Source organism: Myiozetetes cayanensis, unplaced genomic scaffold, assembly GCF_022539395.1.
Source record: "Myiozetetes cayanensis isolate MyiCay16 unplaced genomic scaffold, myiCay2020 scf24, whole genome shotgun sequence".
NCBI lineage: Eukaryota > Metazoa > Chordata > Aves > Passeriformes > Tyrannidae > Myiozetetes > Myiozetetes cayanensis.
In genome coordinates this window covers 8,741,220-8,761,112 of record NW_026087456.1, presented here as the reverse complement: position 1 = coordinate 8,761,112, position 19,893 = coordinate 8,741,220, and the positions used below count along the sequence as shown (strand labels likewise).

Sequence of the window (19,893 nt, the reverse complement as noted above, 5' to 3'; positions counted from 1 at the left end):
TTGCAGCGTGTGCTTCCCGGGGCTGCTTTTAGCTCATGGCACTTGGATGTGGGAGAACTGATGGGATGACACGGACTGGGACAGGGCATCAGTCGGAATTTTGCAGAGGAATAATGTTGATTAACAGCTTTGTTGCACCTCGTGTTAAAGAACAGAACTATTTTTGGAAGGGAACTCGAGTGAAGCAGCAAATTCGTTCTCTGCTGAATAAGGGGGTCATTTGTTTTAATAGCAGATTGCTGCGTAAGGAGACGGGGATTTTTGGTGAGGATTTGTGAGATGGTGCCACACTTAAACAGGAGTGAGTAAGTGAAGGTTTCCTTGGGCAGGAAGGCAGGGAGTGGTGTAGTAAGCTCCTGTGGCTAAAATCTGGAGCTAAGTTAGTGTAATTCACCATGGGAACCCCTTGCCTGGGAATAGAATGCATTCATTTTAACTCGGCGCTTTCAAATCACCTTTCTGACGTGTTTATTGTAGCTCCACCAGCTGCTGGGGCTTTGTTTCTGAGGGAAACTGTATTCCCAGAAATTCCTGTCTTACGTGGAAGATGAGGCTCTCTGATTACAGGGTTCCCCGTGGCCTTAAAATACATGAGTGTAGGCAGAAGGGAAGAACTGTGTTCCACTCAGGTAGTGGCCAGAAGGTGCTCTCAGGGATTGAAAACCTTGCGTGTGGGTGTGAGCACAGGGTGGGACATGAGGATAATCGCACCTGAAAATATCCCTTGCATCCCTAAGCCGCGAGTTTACCCCTGTATTTTGACACTTGGGGCCGCGGGGGAAGGTGTGAAAACCAAAATCCCCCGCAGGCTCAGCAGCGGCAGGGGATGCTCCGGCTGGGGACACGCGTGGGGTGTGTGCGGAGGGGTCGGGGCCAGACGCGAAGGAAGAGGGGGTGTGCGAGCGCGGGTGGGATGTACCGTGGGTGTGTGTGCGTGTGCGGGGGAGGACGAGGCGGGTCCTCCGCCCGCGCCGCCCGCCGGCAGCCGCGGATCTGTCCGTGTGAGCTCATCGGCAGCGCGGCCGCTGCCTCCCGCACCCACCCGCAACACCCACCCACCCACCCACCCGCGCCGCAGCAGCGGCGGCCGCCCCCGGGAAGGTCACCCGCGGGTCCCCGGCATGGTGGCGGCCGCGGGGGGCTGAGAGGAGGCGGGCGGCGGCGGGAAGGAGCCGGAGATGGCTTCGCCCGCGCCCCCCGCGCCGGGAGGCGGCCCCTCGCCCCCCGCCGGCCCGCCGCGCCTTCGCCAGGTGGGTGCTCCCCTGCGCGGGCGGCAGGGCCGGGGGGATCCCCGCTGCGGGGCTGGGGGGCGGCCCGCGGGATCCACCCCCCTGGAGGGAGAGAGAGAGAGAGAGAGAGAGCGGGCGGGGTGGGGGGCACACGGAGCCCGCGGGGTGCGGGGAGGGGCGCGATCCAGGCATGCGAGCGGCCCCGATGCCCTTCGGTGGGCAGGTGGATGATGGAGCGGTGGATGGATGGTTTTTAATCCTATTCAGTAATGGTAATAAAAAGTCGGTAAAATCCTATCCCAAATCCTATCTGCACCTCCACATCGTCCCAGGCGGCACCTGTGCAGGTGTGTGTGTGTGTGTGCCCGCGCAGCCACACGCAGAGGGGAGTGTGTGCACACGCGTGTGCAAGTTCCCAGTGGTGCAGCGCCGTGCGTGTCGTGTGCTGCATCACCGCGGTGGCACAGCGGGGCCAAAGGCATGAATAAAATCTTAATTAACGTAATGCAGCAATTTCCAGGAGGCTCTTGCTGCATGCAACGCTTTTCCGCTCGCGTCTCGCTCCCCGAGTAAGGAGAGAGCTCCCGCTTTCGCGGCGGCTGCTGCATTAATTTACATTTGGAATGGTGAAGTTGGTCGCGGGAGTTGTTTGGTGTTCTCGACCTGGGAAGGCCTAGCTGCTGGGTGTCTGGGGGGTTCGTTCCACGAGCACTTCGTGCCTCCTGAAAACGGGAGAGAGGCAGAAATGGAGGGATGTGGTGCTGGTGTGTTCAGCTTGCTCTTTTCTGCTAAGGCTGTAATGTTATGGTGATTATTAATAAAGAAAAAAGATGAATCAAGGAAAAGCTGTTGTAAAGAAGGATTCCCGGTGAGTAATCAGATTAGCATAGTGTGTATGTACTCAAACATAAATCCAAATATAAATCCCATCCTGCTCTTTTTTTTTTTTTTTTCCCCCTTCTATTTTCCCTGGTGGTACTGTTGATGAGGAAATCCCATGGGTCTGGAGTTGGGACAGTCATCTGAGAGTTTGGGGGAATGTTTAAACTTGTCACTGCCCTTACATGCCGGAAATTTGGGCTGGGCAGCTTCAGCAAAAAAGGCCTTTGTGTGGGTTTGCTTCTGACCCCGGTTGGAAACGGCACAAGAACAGCTGCCCCCTCACCCCCACATATTTTGGCACTTCCTGTTCCCTTCCCTGCTGGAAGCCAGAAGAAACATCTCTTCAGTTTATTGCACCCTTCAGTAGGTGTGATCAGCAGGACAGGTGAAGAGTGTTGGGTATGGAAAAGAAGTGCCAGGCAGTAGAGGAAAGGGTTGGGGATGAAGACCCCAAGCACTGAGGATCCTCCCCAAAGCTGCCTTCTCTTTGCCTGTAACTTATTCCATGTGCTTACTGGAACCAGGTGGGCAGCGTCCTTCCCAGCAGTGACAGCTCCCTGCCATGATCCTCCTTGTCTGAGACTTTTGGGTCACTCCTCAGGATCTGGGGAACACGAGGTTACCGATGGCTGCACATCCGGCAGCAAACGCGGACGGCTGCGCTCTCTGGAGCGTTCTCAATTGACTCCTCGTGGGGTTATTCATTTTACATGAGGAAGAGACATGACAATGTAATATCCTGAATTAGTAGGCAGAAATCACTCGTAAAAAAATTGACTACTACAGTTGTTTTACTGTCTTCCTCTGCATTTAGTCTGCTCTCTATTTAGAATTATTTTTAATTGCGTTTAGGAAGGAATGACTCATCGGGCATGTTTCTGAACCATGGCTGGGGTAGAGTGTGGTATTTATTTGGATTTCTTTATTTGAATTTTTGCTACCCTTCAAGAAGGCATGATACACACAGTTTATTGGGTGACCTTCACAGGAGTGGGAAACTCCGTGAATAAATTCCCCAAAAGCCACTCGAGACCGAGGTAAAGAACGCAACACTGGCTGAAGTCAATCCCTTTTCCCATAAATCCCACTTTACCAAGCGCCTCTTGCATCTTCAGGAGGGAAGAACAAAACAAAAGGGAAGTGAACACATTTACCTGTAACCATTTGTACCGACTTTTGTTATCACAACACGCTTTTGTAATAACGCTGAACGAAACCTGAAATCAGCAACGTGCTGAATTCCTGCTACACTGGAACCTCTGGGAGATCCTTCAGGTTAGTCCTGTCTTGCAGCTGGAGAGCAAAACTCATTGATTGGTGCCTGAACCAAACTTGTATTTTTTTACATGTGTTTTTACTTATGTCTTTCATTTAAGAGCTCTCTGAAATTGTCCATTGTGTTAAATATATGTTTGGGCATGCTTGCAGAACCGAGGCTCTTGTTTGCATCTGTGAAACTGTTCCAGCAAGAACTGTATTTTCCCTCAAACAGCTGTGTTGTTCCACTTAAGTTGTGCTTAAGGTATTGCAGTCAAGGTACCAGTGACATTTGTTATGTAAATATTAAGAATATACCAAACAAAAAGCCAAGCTGTTGTAAATTACACCACAGAGACCGTTGTGCTTGGAAGCGGATGGAAGTTGTTTCTTTTGTGAGTTATTTCCACATTTTTTCCTTCCAGTTGTCAATGCTGCACTTGTCAAAAGCGAATCTAACCACTTCTCACGTTAAAAAATACAACCACTTTAATGAAATGTGCAAGCTAAACTGCTATCCCACTGCACCTCTGAGCATGCAGGAATAAATCAATGATCCCAATCCATTATCTGATATGGAGAGAAAGTGTGCAGGAGGGTCTTTTACAGTCATTTAACTGATCTCAGGTAAAGTTCCTTATCATTGAGCAATGTACAGCGGGCACACGGTAATTTTGCTGCTGTCATGGCATTATTGATCCCCCTGAAGTCCCTTTATCCCATCTCATTTTCTTTTGATAAGACACCTGTCTAAAATGATGCCTGGGAGTAGATGTCCTCCTTTTCCCATTCAAGCTTTATTTATTTATTTATTTATTTATTTATTTATTTTTAAAACCCTGAAATGTGGTTGGATGCATTTGGAAATCCAGAAAGACGGGAAGGTTTCTGGGATTCCAAACCCATGGTTTGGACTAAGAAGCATCACTGGAGAGGCAACACCATGGTGCTCAGATGAGGAGTGCTGGTGTGGATGTGGGAAGAGGCAGAACAGAGCTCCTGGCATCCTGCTTCTCCAGGGATGTTTCTGTGGCAGGGAAGTTCAGTGTTGTGAATCCATCTACTTCATCTCAAATCCTCCAGTTTTCCTGCCAGTCTGGGTGGGTTGATATGAGGATTGATACTGGATTTTGCCTCTTTTATACTCTATTTTAAATTTTTTTTTTTGTCCCCCCTTAAAACTTGTGTCCCACTGATATTAGAGGTTGTCTTCTGGGCAGTTAATACCACTGATTATTAATATGCTGCTGTTGTGCTTTGGTCCTGACTTTTCTAACCCACTGCTGAGTTTTTTTCCTACTGTGGGATGTTCTTTGTCTTCTACTAAGAGTTTTCAGTATTTAAGGATATTTTAAGCTTTTCTTCCATGGATGATTTCGGCAGGTACTTTGCTTTGGACAATACACTGTTTGCCTTCACCTCTTTGCCGGCGCTCATTCCAGTTCCATAATTTCATAAATTACACTGGTTTAAATTCCCCATTTTCAAGATTTCTTTGAACTTTAATTTGATTTGAGCTTATTTTTAATTTTACCTTCTGCTGCTATAAAGGATTAGAAGTAATTTGTTCAGAACTAGAATGACTTGAAAAATCAGCATAGTGAAGCACTCACTTGGAACACTTCTATTCCAGTGAACTCTGCCATATCAAAGGGAAAAGGGTGCTAGAAAATGTCTTCCTGAATTGAAATGATGAAATATAAAACATAATGAACCTGCTGCATAATAGATGTGGACTAATGCAGGAAAGAGTAATTACAGTTAGTGCGTAAATGACTACGTGTGTCTAGATTGCATATAAAAATTACTGTGCTACAACGTTATTTGGGTTGTAAAATCAAGCACTGAATAGTTACAAACTAATAGAATTAAGGGCTGTGTAATCTTAATTCTGTCCCCTTCTGTTTCTGTCCTTTGCACTGAACTGGGTTCTGGAAAATAAACACTGAAGTGATTGTATAATTTGGAATAAAACTGCAGTATATGATAACACGCTGTAGGGTAACAAATATACTTCTTCCACGCTGCCAGTTTTTTGATTTTAAGCCCACTATTAACCCAAGGGAACTGGTAATTTTGGAAAGATGAAAGGTGCAGTTCCAGCTCCAGGCAAAGTTCTCCTGGCACCTGGGGACCTACAAGGGCTTTTGTAAAAAGTAACAAAATTTCTCCATTATAAAAACCTGGTGTGTAACATTAATGCCCATCCTTGGTTATTTTATCATGTTTCCATGGCATCAATTAAGTGAAGCGTAGAGTCTTTGTCTGGAGTTTGGCTGCATTTATTCCAAGGAGCACTCTGAACTCCTGGAAATCAGCAGATTGCTGCAATTACACATGAGACTCTAAAATAAGGGAACTATGATGAACTGGCCCAATTTACACAGAAAAATGCATGTGAAGGTTTACTGTTTCCCGCAGGAAGCTTCCAAAGGAGTTTCCAAACTTCTGATTGCAACCTGCAGGGGAGGGGAAGAACCAAAGTTTTAAATTCATTTCCCAATTGGGTCTTTCCTTGGTTTGCAGAAAAAGCGTGGAAGGGATAAAACAAAAAAAAAAAAAAGGCAAAAAGAAAGATAGGTCACAGAGCATCATCTGTTCATGGGCATTAAACAGGTGCCCAGGCTGAGTTAGTTCCAGGCGTCCTGATGTTTGTGAAATATTGGAGTAGCTAAACCACACAGAAACAGGTAAATATTATTGTTTACTCCGGAGTGTATATAAACAAAAATCGATGGTCTTAGGTGTACCAAAGGGACGGTGCTTCCCCGGGGAGTTCTTTCTGGCAGCACCAAAAGCAAAGGAGGACGTGCGGGGCGGGGGAGCCGCGCGCTAATTACACAGGTGGTGCTAATTGGGCTCCTCAGTTTGAGGAGCCGCACCTGCGGCAGAAGGTACGAGAAGCAGGTGCTGCCTGAGGGGAGCTGTGGGACGGCTGGGCTGCTCCCGGGACGCGCAGGTAAGGGCTCTCGGTTTACGTCTAACATTTGGGTTTTTTAATATGTGTTTTTAATAGAAATGCTTAGGAAAAAGAGGTGTTAGAGTGATGATTGCAATTTTCTGCTGAATCGTGCCACGGTTCTACTGTATTTCTGTTCGTGAGGCGCTGCGGGTCTTGGGAAGTTTTTTGTGAGGCGTTTTCTTGCGGAGTTTTTTGTGAGGCGTTTTCTTGTAGAGTTTTTTGTGAGGCGTTTTCTTGCGGAGTTTTTTGTGAGGCGTTTTCTTGTAGAGTTTTTTGTGAGGCGTTTTCTTGTAGAGTTTTTTGTGAGGCGTTTTCTTGTAGAGTTTTTTGTGAGGCGTTTTCTTGTAGAGTTTTTGTGAGGCGTTTTCTTGTAGAGTTTTTGTGAGGCGTTTTCTTGTAGAGTTTTTGTGAGGCGTTTTCTTGTAGAGTTTTTGTGAGGCGTTTTCTTGTAGAGTTTTTGTGAGGCGTTTTCTTGTAGAGTTTTTGTGAGGCGTTTTCTTGTAGAGTTTTTGTGAGGCGTTTTCTTGTAGAGTTTTTGTGAGGCGTTTTCTTGTAGAGTTTTTGTGAGGCGTTTTCTTGTAGAGTTTTTGTGAGGCGTTTCTTGTAGAGTTTTTTGAGGCGTTTCTTGTAGAGTTTTTGTGAGGCGTTTTCTTGTAGAGTTTTTGTGAGGCGTTTTCTTGTAGAGTTTTTGTGAGGCGTTTTCTTGTAGAGTTTTTGTGAGGCGTTTTCTTGTAGAGTTTTTTGTGAGGCGTTTTCTTGTAGAGTTTTTTGTGAGGCGTTTTCTTGTGGAGTTTTTTGTGAGGCGTTTTCTTGCGGAGTTTTTTGTGAGGCGTTTTCTTGTAGAGTTTTTTGTGAGGCGTTTTCTTGTAGAGTTTCTTGGAAGGCTTTTTGGGGATTTTTTTGTGGAGTTATTTTTTTTACGTGGGGGGCTTTAATTTGTTGCGTTTTTTTTTTTTTTTTTTTGTGAGGGGAGCAGTATTGGGTTATGGGGAGTTTTTTGTTTTGGTTTGGCTTTCCTATTTTTCTAATTTTTTTCTCTGTTTTTTTAATCTTTTTTTCTGCCTTTTTTTCTTCTGAAGTTTTTCCCTACTTTTTTATTTCATTTTTTCATTTCTTTATTTTTTAAATTTCTTTTTTATTTCTTTTTTAATTTCTTTTTTCAATCTCTTTTTTAATTTTTCATTTTTTTCATTTTTTCTTTTTTCATTTTTTTCATTTTTTCATTTTTTCATTTTTTTCATTTTTTCATTTTTTTCATTTTTTTCATTTTTTTCATTTTTTCATTTTTTCATTTTTTCATTTTTTTATTTTTTATTTTTTCATTTTTTCATTTTTTTCATTTTTCTTTCTTCACTTTTACTTTTTCCTTTTACTTTTTTCCTTTTACCTTTTTTCCTTTTACTTTACTTTTTTCCCCTTTTACTTCACTTTTTTTCCCTTTTACTTCACTTTTTTTTTCCCTTTTACTTCACTTTTTCTTTCCCTTTTACTTCACTTTTTTTTCCCTTTTACTTCACTTTTTTTTTCCCTTTTACTTCACTTTTTTTTTTCCTTTTACTTCACTTTTTTTTCCTCTTACTTCACTTTTTCCCCCTTTTACTTCACTTTTTTCCCCCTCTTACTTCACTTTTTTCCCCTCTTACTTCACTTTTTTCCCCTCTTACTTCACTTTTTTTTCCTTTTACTTCCCTTTTTTTCCTTTTACTTCCCTTTTTTTTCCTTTTACTTCACTTTTTTTTTTCCTTTTACCTCCCTTTTTTTTTTCCTTTTACTTCCCTTTTTCTTTCTTTTTCTTAACTTGTTTTTCCTTTTACTTCACTTTTTTTCCTTTTACTTCACTTTTTTTTTTCCTTTTACTTCACTTTTTTTTCCTTTTACTTCACTTTTTTTTCCTTTTACTTCCCTTTTTTTTCCTTTTACTTCACTTTACTTTTTCCTTTTACTTCACTTTGTTTTTCCTTTTACTTCACTTTGTTTTTCCTTTTACTTCACTTTACTTTTTCCTTTTACTTCACTTTACTTTTTCCTTTTACTTTACTTTACTTTTTCCTTTTACTTTACTTTTTTACCTTTTACTTTCTTTTACTTTTTCCTTTTACTTTACTTCACTTTTTTCCCGTTTAGTTTACTTTTTTCCCTTTTACTTTACTTTTTTTTCCCTTTTATTTTACTTTTTTTCTTTCCTTTTTTTTTTTTTTCCCTTTCCCAGCAAGTCCCAGTTGGGGATGCCATTTGCCTCAGGGGCCCTCCACCATTTTGTGGTGTGGGGAGGGGACCCGCCGCCATTTTGTGGTGCGCGCGGGGGGCCCTCCGCCATTTTGTGGTGCGCGCGGGGGCCCTCCGCCATTTTGTGGTGCGCGCGGGGGGCCCTCCGCCATTTTGTGGTGTGCGCGGGGGGCCCTCCGCCATTTTGTGGTGCGCGCGGGGGACCCTCCGCCATTTTGTGGTGTGCGCAGGGGACCCTCCGCCATTTTGTGATGTGGGGAGGTGACTGCCCCTCTTGAGGCTGCAGTGAGGGGGCTGCCAGCCATGTTGCGTGGGGAAGGGGCTGCCCACCATGTGTGGTGCCTGCTGTGTTACGGGGCTGTGGTGAGGCTGCAGCCAGTTCTGAGTGGGATGCGCTGGGATAGGAAGGGGAAAAATTTACGCACATTGCTTTGGAAAAACCAGCAACTGTTTGTCTTGTGTCGTGGCGGATTTACTTCTTAAGTTATCTGTTATATATCAAAGGAATTGTGTTTCTTCTCATTAAGTAAACCCCCTGAAAACATACAAAAACGCCTCAAACCCCTAAAAACCCTCAACATGCTTGCTGAGCTTTTCCATGCTGAGCAATGGTCACTATGTGTCTGTGCTGGAAACGCAACTCATCGCTCTTAATATCTGTAGCTTGGTGGAACCCTTCTGAAGCAACAGTAGCACTTGCTGTGGGACACCAAAGTGGTCATGGTGAACATGCTGTGTCTGTACTTAAGTATTATTATGAGTATTCATTGTGAGGTTTTCTTCATGGAGGCTTTTTTTTTTGGGTGATCTGCTGTGAGAGGTTGCCTCAGAAACCCAAATGAAGGGTTCTTCTCTCTGTTTATAAACAGTAACCGGGAGATGGGCTGTAGAAGCCTCCTAGTTAAATGTTAATAAGGAATTGACTAACGGAGTGGGGAAAATACTCGACAAAACACAATATGTTCTGTTCCAATGACCATCCTTCCTCTCCCTTTTATCCTTCTTTCTGAAGTGCCTGATTGTCCTTACTGGGATGGTGAGTCAGCTGGGAACACAGAAACAACTGTGGTATCCAGCAGGATGCAGACATCAAGATGTAACTGCATTCAAATAATAAAAGTATTTAAGGAAGGGGGAGGCGGTGTGAGCTAGAAATTGCTGCTCATTACCCTGTGGAGATTTATCAACTCGGTTGGGAAAAGCAAGCTGTATTCCTGATCCACTGGTGATGCACGGAGATTTTTAGAGCGTTGCAAGCAGGCATCTGACTGAAACAATCCAATGAAATTTCTGTTGAAGAGCTGCAGAGTTGGAAGCTGTGCCTTGCTCACTAGAAGTGTCAGGAGTAATTCTGCACAGAAAATGGGTTACAGCAATATTTGTTGGGTTTGCTTCTACAGTTTGGATATTTATTTTATTGCATTTTTTGTTTGTTTTGCCTGTCCTGAAATATTTTGATTTATTGGCAGAACTTGACCGCTTCTGTAGAGCGTTAAGTACAGTATGTCATGGGGCAGTTACTCCAGACTTCCTATATTAAAGGAATCTTTGTTTATGTAACAAGGATTCATTCACCAACATCCCCCCCCGCAAAACATTTTGGAGAAGTGTTTGCCCTGTTAACTCTTTGCATTCAGTTCTGCTGGTGTAAGTAAAGGTACAAGCTACAGGAATGAAGCTGCTGACCAGTCCCTGCCAGGGATCCTCTTGGAATGGTGCTTTGACCATTGGTAACCAAGGCGAGTTCCAACGACTTACCTGTTGCCTTTGGCATTGAAGTTGTGCTTGCTGAAAACTAGCAAGAAGCTTCATGAAATGCATCCCTTGCTTAATTTGAGCTTTATTTATTACAATAATCTGGGTGTTTTAAGGTGATGTATCTGAGGCAGAAAGAAGAGTGTTACATCCTGAGCAGCACGGCCTCACGTGGGAGGCGTGTGTGAGGCACGGACCCAGGTGAGGCAATTTTGTGCGACCTGAAGTCCTGCCAATCTTGCAGAAGGTGTGAGAGGTCTCAACATAAGTTATAAGTCCTGTTAGAGAACTGGAATCTCAGGGGATGTTTCCAGGCATCCGATGGATGGGGACGTATTTCAGGCATTCAGACTGGCTGGATTCAAGCGAGTGACACGATGCTGTAAATACCCTTGTCGTTTATGTTAGGTCAGATGGTGAAGTGCTGTTTTATGGGCTTACTTCTGAAGAGATGGAGGGTGTCCAGAACTAATTCATCTTCTCTTGCAGTGTTTCTAAATGTTGTGGTTCTTTTTTTATTTAAGGAAAAAAAAAATGTAATTCCAATTTATTTATGTACCTGTGTGTGTATATATGTGTGTTCAGAAAATAGCAAACCGGGGGCAGTTTCCATTTTAACAACTCATCTGCACCACCACAAATAGCACGTACTCAAAACCTTTGGGTTAAAAACAGCACAAACACCCCCTCTCCCAAAGGCACCCCCCACGTACGCGACTCCAAGAGTAAAAAATAAACTTTGCCGTTAATTGCGGGGTGTTCCGTACGTGATCTGAGCTGGCAACGGGGCTGTTGGATCCCTTGTGAAGCACCCTTTGCCCGCTCTCTGAGTGTACTCAAGAGACGTTTTTGTTTGTTGTTTTATCTTTGTAAAATCCAGCTTGCTTTCTCCCCCCCATGTCCCCTGGGTGCGGAGCGGCTGCCAGCACGGGGTGACCCGTGACCGGGAGCCGCCGCCGCGCTCAGGAATGCGCGCTGTGTTCCAGCGGCGCTGGAGACGGCGCTGCGCATCCCTCTGATGTGTGCCCGGCGTGGGCGGCGGCCGCTGGCAGCGGACAAGGGGGTGGCACTCGGGCCGCAGTTAGAAGAGCTCTCTGGGAACTCGAGCTCGCTCGGGCTGGATGCGAATGGCCTGGCCTGGGTTCAGGACAGTTTTAGTTCCTGGCCGGTAGCGGCAGCTGGTGGGGGCACGGAAGCCAAAGCCCGTTGGTTCGCCCCGGCAGAGCGGTCGGGGGGCGTCACATGCTGCATGCGCTGATCTCGTAACGCTGCAAACTTCGGGGATTTTTAGATCCAGAGCGTGCCGCTGAAAAATTTAGTCTTGGTTTTCCTATAAATAGCGCCTCGTATCTGAACCTGCCCTTTAATGAGGCTATTTCTGTCGCAGTTGGATGCTTGTGCTGGAAATGCTCTACCTGGAATCCCTGCTGGGTTCTTTGTTTGTCTTGGTGTGCATTCTCTGCCGTCTCCTGGCTGGTTGGTATTTATCAAGGTGGATGTTCCAAACAACTTTAAGACTCTTTGATATGGACAAAGTTGGAATATACCTGAAAACCATAAAATAGTGCTGACACCCCTCTTATTCTGGTTGGAATTTTCCAACTTTGTTCCCTTGTCAGGGACCAGGAGCACACATGATTTGTCAGGTGACAACAATTGATGAAAAGATGCCATTGCAGTCCTATTTTTACCCCCCCATCCCAAGCAAGTGTCAGCACAACCTTCAGACTTTACAGAGAGCAAGAACAGGCTGTTCCCAAGAGCCACAATGTGCTGGAAACAATGGGAATTAGACTGTGTCCCTGCTGGGTCCAAACCTTGTGTGAGCCATGTGCAGTTCTGAGGCTGCGAGTTTCGGAACAGCTCAGTTGAGTTGCCGGTTCAGATCTTCTTGTGTATTTGTTTGCAAACAGCCAGTACAGTCTTAGAAAGGTCTTTGGAGCAAGAGCCAACATTCCTGCTATTTAAGGATTTGTCTTATTCCTGTTACAGGAATACTAAGCTGTTATATGTGTCATTTCACCATTAAAGGGCGAATTTTATGTTCATTGCTGTATATTAATCATCCCAGTGGATCAGTCCACTGAATTCCACTGAAACAGTCAAAACCCCAAAATAATAAACTTGACTTCCAAGTAGTTATTTTATGGGAATTGTGAAGTTCTGAGGATGCAATTGGAGGAAATAATTTGTTCCTTAAAAGGGGAGCAAGAAGAACAGATGATCTTAAGTTTTAATGGCACTAATATGCCAAAGGGAGAGGACTCATTGTTCTCATAATGACAGGTGGGTAAGTTAGAGTAGTGACTTACCAAGTAGTGAGCCAGAAGGGTTGGGATATAAATATTTAGAAGTAAAAGTACCTCTGCAAAACTCCTTTTGGCTCCAGTGGCTGCTGGTTCCCCTTCCATTTGTTCAGCTCCAAGAACTGAGTCTATATTTAGTAAAGCAAATGTGTATGAAATCTATATAAAAAGCATTTTGTCTGACACATTGTGGATGTGGTGGTAAGATTTGGTAGGATGGGCAGGCACTGTAGAAAATGGATTGATGCTCTATTTTTATACTATGGAATTACTTAATCAATTACTTACTCAGCATGGGCTAATGAGTGATAACCTCTTATTGCCCAGACTAACACTGCTCCTGGCAGGTAATTTAGTTGTTTTTAGTCTTGGCACGCATGTTTGAACTGAGCTGTTGCAGCTCCCTGGGTGAAACTCTTCATCACTTGACAAAACCGAGGTCTCCTTTGCTATGGTATTTTTAAACCCACCAGATTACTCATGATTTGACACAGAGCTTGAGGGGCAAACCTTGGCATCTACAGCCGTGGTGCTGGGGGTGGCTGAAAGCTCTGGTTATCTGTAATGTGACCTGACACAGCCTTTGCTGCAACTAAACATAGTTTGGTATTTCTCTGCACCTGTCACTCTGCTTCTTGCTGGGCCTCTTTTGGAGGGGTGCACGTAGACCTAGACCTTTACCTGGAGCTGCCTTCCACAAGGGCAATTGCTTGCCTTTTTATTTTTTGGTAAAGTTAAATAAACCTCTCGAAGGATCTGTCCTTTGAGGCATTTGGAAGCCGAGGAGAGAGCCAGCCTCTACTCCTGTTTGTTCCATGGAGCTTTAATTTGCGTGGTGCCTGTGGGGGCTTTGGCATTGATCTTTGGAGGTGCATCACCCCCATGCAGCAGCAATGCACCATACCCCTCTCTTCCCTGTAACAGTTTCTTTCCCCTGAAAGTATGGGTGCATTGCATCTGTGCTCTATTTTTCTTTCTTTTCCCTTTTACATCAAGGTTTTGCAGATCAGACATTCTTTCCAGTCACAGAAAATTGCTGAGCAACAGCATCATGGGGGTTTTGAGATTAATAATAGAATGTCACAGTAACTCTGATCCTAATTATGATTGATCAATTTTGAAATGCTAGAAATGCCATGTTCTGTCAAAACAAGCTCCTGGTGAACTCTCCAGCTTCCTGCAACACTGTTGCTATGACAAACCAAGCCCAAAGCATAAAGCAATTATCTGCCCAGGCCTGCTGCAATTCAACAAGGAATTGAGGGAGTTGGTCACCTTAGTTTCAGCTACAGCCTGAAATCCCTTATTAGTCTGTCTTGCTTCTGTAAAAGTCACCAAATCTGCATCCGCTTAAGGGCAGTGAATTTCAGGTCTGCATAAAGAACAGGTTGTTAATCCTTTTTAGTTAAGTTCTACTTGTGGAGGGCACAGGTTGGTTAACCCAGTGGTTACTGGGGATAAGTGATGTCAGCTTATGTTGCAACACACTTTGTGATGTGAACTAAATCTGTGTAAGAACTTGGAGAGATAATAGCGTACCAATACCCATTTTGGCTTGATTTTGTAGTTCAGCTGGACTTCAAATGGAATTTGTAAGGCTTGTACCTACAACCCAAAGAATTAATTTGTAAGTGCACGGAGTGGCTCGTTGTTGCAGAATATGTAGTATCTTTGTAAACAATTCCCAAGAGAGATTTTTTGTAGTACTAAGTGTTCTGAAGCTGGCTACTTAAAACAGTTACTGCCCTGTAGAATATACCCCATTGTAAAAAATATATGTCAACCCTTATTCCAAAGAGCATACTGCTTTTTGTTGGAAGATAATGGAAGGTTTACATGATGTCTGTTCTTTCGCTTTGGTAATATATGTTTTTAAAAATCTAATAGGCAGCACGTGTACCAAAGACTTCATATTTCATACAAAGAAATTCCAGTGAACCCTCTAGATTTATTTTGCCAGTGAAGTGGAAAGAGTAGCACACAATGATACACTCATCTGTAAGAAAAAAATAGGAAAATACTGGCTTAAGGTTCATTCTAAAGAGACTTTTTCATATTGTAGAAAGACTTAAAGGATTAGAGCATGAAAAGCAGGTATTGAGAAATCAACGAGTAAAAATTTGTTACTATAAATGTTTTTTTCCTAGAATCTTTGTTTTAAACTCTTAATTGTAGTTGACATATTGACTGTAGTTGCCATAAAATAATCCCGACCCAAATACAGTTACCAAGGTAAATGTGTTTTCTTTGATAAAGGGGTGAAAAATGAAATCTTCTCCTTTAGAGATGACACAAATATGTATTTTTGGACCCTGTTTGTAGGCAGATGGAATTATGTATGGCAGAACACTTACCATGGTAACATAGATTATGACAGCTGAGCCATTGACTTTTTTAGACTTAAGATCCGGTATAACTATAAAAGGTAACATTTCTGTTGCATTTTTAATTATGTTAATGACTATGTATTTCACTCAGGGCCCATCTAATGCATAATGAAAATAGTAATTTTTATGCAATGTAAATATCAAACTTAGAACAACACAAACACACATATAGAAATCAGTTTGAATCTGGAGAAATCCTTCTCTCCTAACACCTAAATACTGAAGAAGGGTTTTCACTTGGCGTTTTGTGTTGGTTTTCTATCCCTCCTGTGGATGGAGAACCTGTGCAAACCTACGTGTGGGTACAGTGTAGCCCCTGATTGTAGTTAAATGTCTCTGTTGAGGATTATATTGTGCCAAAAGTGAAAGCAGCCTTGCATATAGGTGTATATTGCTTACACTGCACCAGTCATTAGACTGAAGAGATTTTTCTTTCTGTGCTGTGAAGCTGGAAAAGTCACGTGAACACTTAAATTTTACACTCGTGACCAGAACGGCTGGAAAGGAGGAGTCAGGAAAGATTGGAATCTTCTCTAAGCCTAAGGGAAATGTTGCAGGTCACGGGTTGAGGCTGACTTTTGTCTTAGTTTAGGCAGCTTTTTGTTTGTGTCATCCACAACAGGGGACACAGCAAATGGGACTTTTTGAAGGGCAAGATCAGCATCTCTGCCGGTTTAAGAAAGCGCTTTAGGAAGTCTTGGGTTTTTGAGATGAGCTGTCATCAATCATGATTCCCTGATGAACACTCATGTCTCTTTGAAGAAGGAACATTCAGTAATCCTGTTTTACCTGCCAGCTGCTCTGCTCAGCTGCCATTGAGCTGCTGCTCCAAAGAGAACAGGGTCAAAACCAGCTCTGGAACATGGTGCAGAGCAGTAGCCATGTCGTCTGTGACCCCAGATGTAAGCTCCACAGAGCTGTGTGCTTTTGGTTTACTTCATTTTAAAACTGCAGAGATTAAAGACAATTAGTGTTACTCCGAATACAGGAGAAAACCCCTTTAAAGAAAAACCCCAAACAAACCCCCATGCTTGGTGTTGTCACCGGAGCCCAGTATTCAACTGTGTTGCCAGACACAAACACTATTGAAAAGGGTTTACTGGTGTATGTTAGTTGACAAGACAAATATTTCACTTCTGATTCCAAATTTACATTGTTGGGATTGCTCGTGAGGAATTTGGACACCAGGAGACATGGGAAATGCTTGTGTTTACCCAGATGCACGAACTTTATAAGAAAAGTCATATAACAAGCCAAATATTTGAACAGTGTACACATTTCAGATATCCTGTGTACAAATGTGTTTGTGTGCCACAGACTGTCCTCTGTGCCTTCCTCGGGTTTTTAAATGCCCTTGCAGAGGCAGGACTGGAGTTAAACAGCTCCAGTGGGTGAAGAGCCCTCTAGGCACAAGTGTAAGACAACCTTGTTTGTGTAGCTGGGCAGTCTCTGAAGAGAGAACTTGGTAGGAAGAAACCCACCATGATCAGCTACCGACCTGTGGAATTATTACATTTGGACCTAAGTGCTTTTTAATTCTATTTGGTTTGTATTTCCTAAGCTTTTTCATATATTGGCTATCCCTGTGGGAAGAGAAGTGTTTGTTTACTGTAGGTTTGCCAGAGCCAGAAAAACTTGGACCTATTAAACCTGTTTGAGAAGACTACTCAGATAAGGAGATCTTGAAATTAGCAGCATGTTCCTCATTGTTGTTACTTTTTTAATCTCGAGAGAGGTTGAATTTACAGCTATCGGAGATCAGATCTTTCACATCTCTCTGCTAACACTTGTCAGATAGGCTGCTGTTTGCTCACACTGAGGAAAATTGCCAGGGCTGAAGTAAGAATATAGCTTTTGCTTTCAGACATCTGCACCCGGGCGTGCCAGTTTGTATCCTCACCTCTGGAATTGCCCTGCTGGATTATCAGCTGTTTGCAGGCATGGTTGTATCCCAGGCGTGATTAACTTCAGTGTGCTGCTTGCGAGATGGATAGAGTATGCAGGAGTATACAGAAGTACCTTTAAGCTGGTAATTTACAGTTTTATAATAAAACTAAATATGCAGCTTCCAAAACATCGGTGGCACCATTTTCATGTCAGTCGCCCAGTGGGAACATTGCTTATTCCACAGCTCTTGTGGATTTGCTGGACATGGCTGTGCTGTTTTGCTGTATTGCTTGATGATTGCAAAACCTGGGCATTCCCATGCTCTTAAAAAGCAAAATTGGGCAGTGACTGAGAATTTGGGCAGCAAGTCCCAAGCAGTGCTCTTTTGAATGACTGATCTCCCCCACAGAGGAAGAAACAGAGTGCTTCTCTGCAAGGGCCTTAAACCCAAACCTGACCGTGTCAGCTCTTCAGCCTCGTGTTTGGAGTGACTGTGGTTGCCTGTTTGTTCTGTTTACCACATATGTTAGGCCACTGCTAGTGGTTGTTATGTAAATGTGTCCAGAGGGTAAGCTCTATTTAACAGAAGATACTTCCAGTAATAGTGTTGTTTTCTTGGAAGTGCCTGCCTGCCTGTTTTTTATAGGCTGGCTCTTAAGTGGCTTATCAGATAAATCAAAACAGTTTTGGAAAAATGCACTTGAACCCTAGGCCAGGCCTCCATACGTGCATTCCCTCTTTCAGCTGGAATATCAGCAGAGAGCCTGATCAAAGCATTTTCCCCTGCAAATACTCAATACTGTGAAAGATGAAAGATAAAATTTCTGAAAGCGGATTATTATCAACTAGCAAGAACTGCTGAGAGAACAGAGCATATTTGTAACTCCTGGCCTCGGTCTGGTGGGAACAAGAGTCTCTAGGCACGCTTATTGTGGGAAACAGTTTACTTTGAGCTTTCCCTTTATTAAGGCACCTAAGAATTCACTTCACACAGTGTTTTTCCCGTATGGATTCTCTAAAGACTTGACTCATGTTGCAACTTTAATGTAGTTCAAATAATTGAGGCATCTCCTCCAGCAATTCTGGTGGCAGCAAAGCTGCATTTCTTCCTCTCATTTCCTTCGAATGCTTTAGCAGTGTAGACTGGGAGGTGTTTTCTATCAGGGCACAGCCTTGAGTCATGCCAGGCCAAGATGCTGATGGATTCAGACAGTTCAGTTTGCTAAAACAGCTGGTCTTTTAAACCGATACTAAAACAAACCTGACTTTTGTGAGCATCAGCATAGGAAGCCTAAATGGAAAGGTTGGGATTTTAAAAAAATGAGACTTCTGATGGGACAGCCTGATAATTTATTCACCAGCATAAGACAGAAATCTAGGGCTTGAGGTGCTCTGAGAGCAGTTTTGGTGGTATTTGTCACATCTTTTTTTAAGTCCAAAACCTATGAAATTCTTCTTTAAAAAGTAACTTGTAATCTTTTCCCCCTAAAATCAATGTTTTCTGTTGCTTTTTTCCCCAAGCCACGTGTGCTAAGAGGTAAATTACAGGCATTAAGGAAGGTGATAGTCTTCACAGAGGGAGCCATTGTAAAAACTGCGTTTAACTTAGAACACTAGCAAAAGAGGATAACTTTCATACGGGGAATTTGGGGAAGGCCCTTTTTCATGGGAATGGCAAGACACACGGGGGAGAGAGAAGAGGTAAACAAAACTGACAGTGGGAAAGAAGAGGAGGCAAAACAATGGAAGACATCAAAGAAATTGGAAAGGAAAGCAGAGCATTGAGCTTCGTCCAACAGTTTACAAATTACAGCCCAGAATATCTTTCTCATACATGAAATCGTAAACATTTAAAATACGCTGTTCTTTTATAGAAGAAGTATGTGAAGGTGGTACTTTTTTTAATGAACAAATACGTGAGAACTAGAGTGGCTGATTTCAGTCACACAAAGAAATCCTTTAAATATTTTTTCACCGGTGAAGAATAAATGAAATTGTGCTTTTATGGGTGTTGCAAAGTATTTTTGGGGGTACTTGGGATGAGGTGCAGAATGAAAATGTCAGAGAGAAAAGAATCAGCCACAATTGACTGGTCATTGTCTTACTGGTGGCGGTGGTATCTGAGAAGCAGCAGCAGGGATGGGCTGTTTTGGCTGAGGTTGCCAGGTTAGCATCTCTGCAGTGCATCTGATTCCCAGGGAGGGACTTTGGTATCAAATTACACCATAAATAGGAATTCCACGATGTTGTTTCTCCTCAGGTATTATTTCAGACTAGAACTACTGACTTCCTCATTCAGTCTAAAATCTGTACTCTCAATACATATTGTAGCATGAACCTCGTGAATTCTGAAAACAAGCCCAAAGCAGTGGTGTTGGATTTAGTGGGAAATCTTTATCCTAAGCCTAGCCTGCTGCACCTCCAAATGACACCCTTGAGTGAGTTTGCTCCTCCAGCACTGTGTGTGTGTGTTCTCAGTGCTCCGCTCCACGCCCCTGAACAATGAGAGCCCAACAGCAAGTGCAGCGGGGTAGGGAGAAATCCGAGATTTATTGTGGAGTCCGAGTTGGTGTTTTCCCAAAACAGGAGCTTTCTTTTAGTGGTATTCAGCGAGCTCCCTTTCTCACAGGAACTGTGCCAGAAGATGGCATTGCTGTACGCAGAGCACTCATCTCCATTGCAACAAGTCATTAAGAGGAGTGGAAAAACTGCAGCCTCCAAGTCCATTAGAGTGAGTCAGGCTGACAGGAAACGAATTTGCCTTCATATTGCACGTCAAGGATGGTTCCATTAAAATATATGGTGTGCTAGGGAGGGTGGGTTTTTTTGTGTTGTTTTTTTTTTAATTGTTGCTGTTTAACAAGAAGCGCTTCTGTTTAAAAGTGCAGATTGATCTGTAGGCTGAGGGGGCGTATCTCAATACTGAGAAGTGTTTTTATTTTCAAATGGAAAAAGAAGGCACTATAAAAGTCTGCCCCTGTTCACATCACCTCCTGCCAGCA

The 19,893-nt window shown here is 43.5% G+C and overlaps 1 protein-coding gene across 1 annotated transcript in view; it reads left to right on the top strand.

Annotated features, from left to right (window-relative positions):
- The first annotated feature begins 1,091 nt into the window (after positions 1 to 1,091).
- The window catches only part of ANK2 (ankyrin 2), a 260,645-nt gene continuing 241,843 nt past the window's right edge, over positions 1,092 to 19,893 (top strand). The window contains exon 1 of the mRNA XM_050320644.1: positions 1,092 to 1,250. Coding sequence (XP_050176601.1) covers positions 1,179 to 1,250 — 72 coding nt within the window. The 5' untranslated portion in view covers positions 1,092 to 1,178. The remainder of the gene's footprint in view (positions 1,251 to 19,893) is intronic.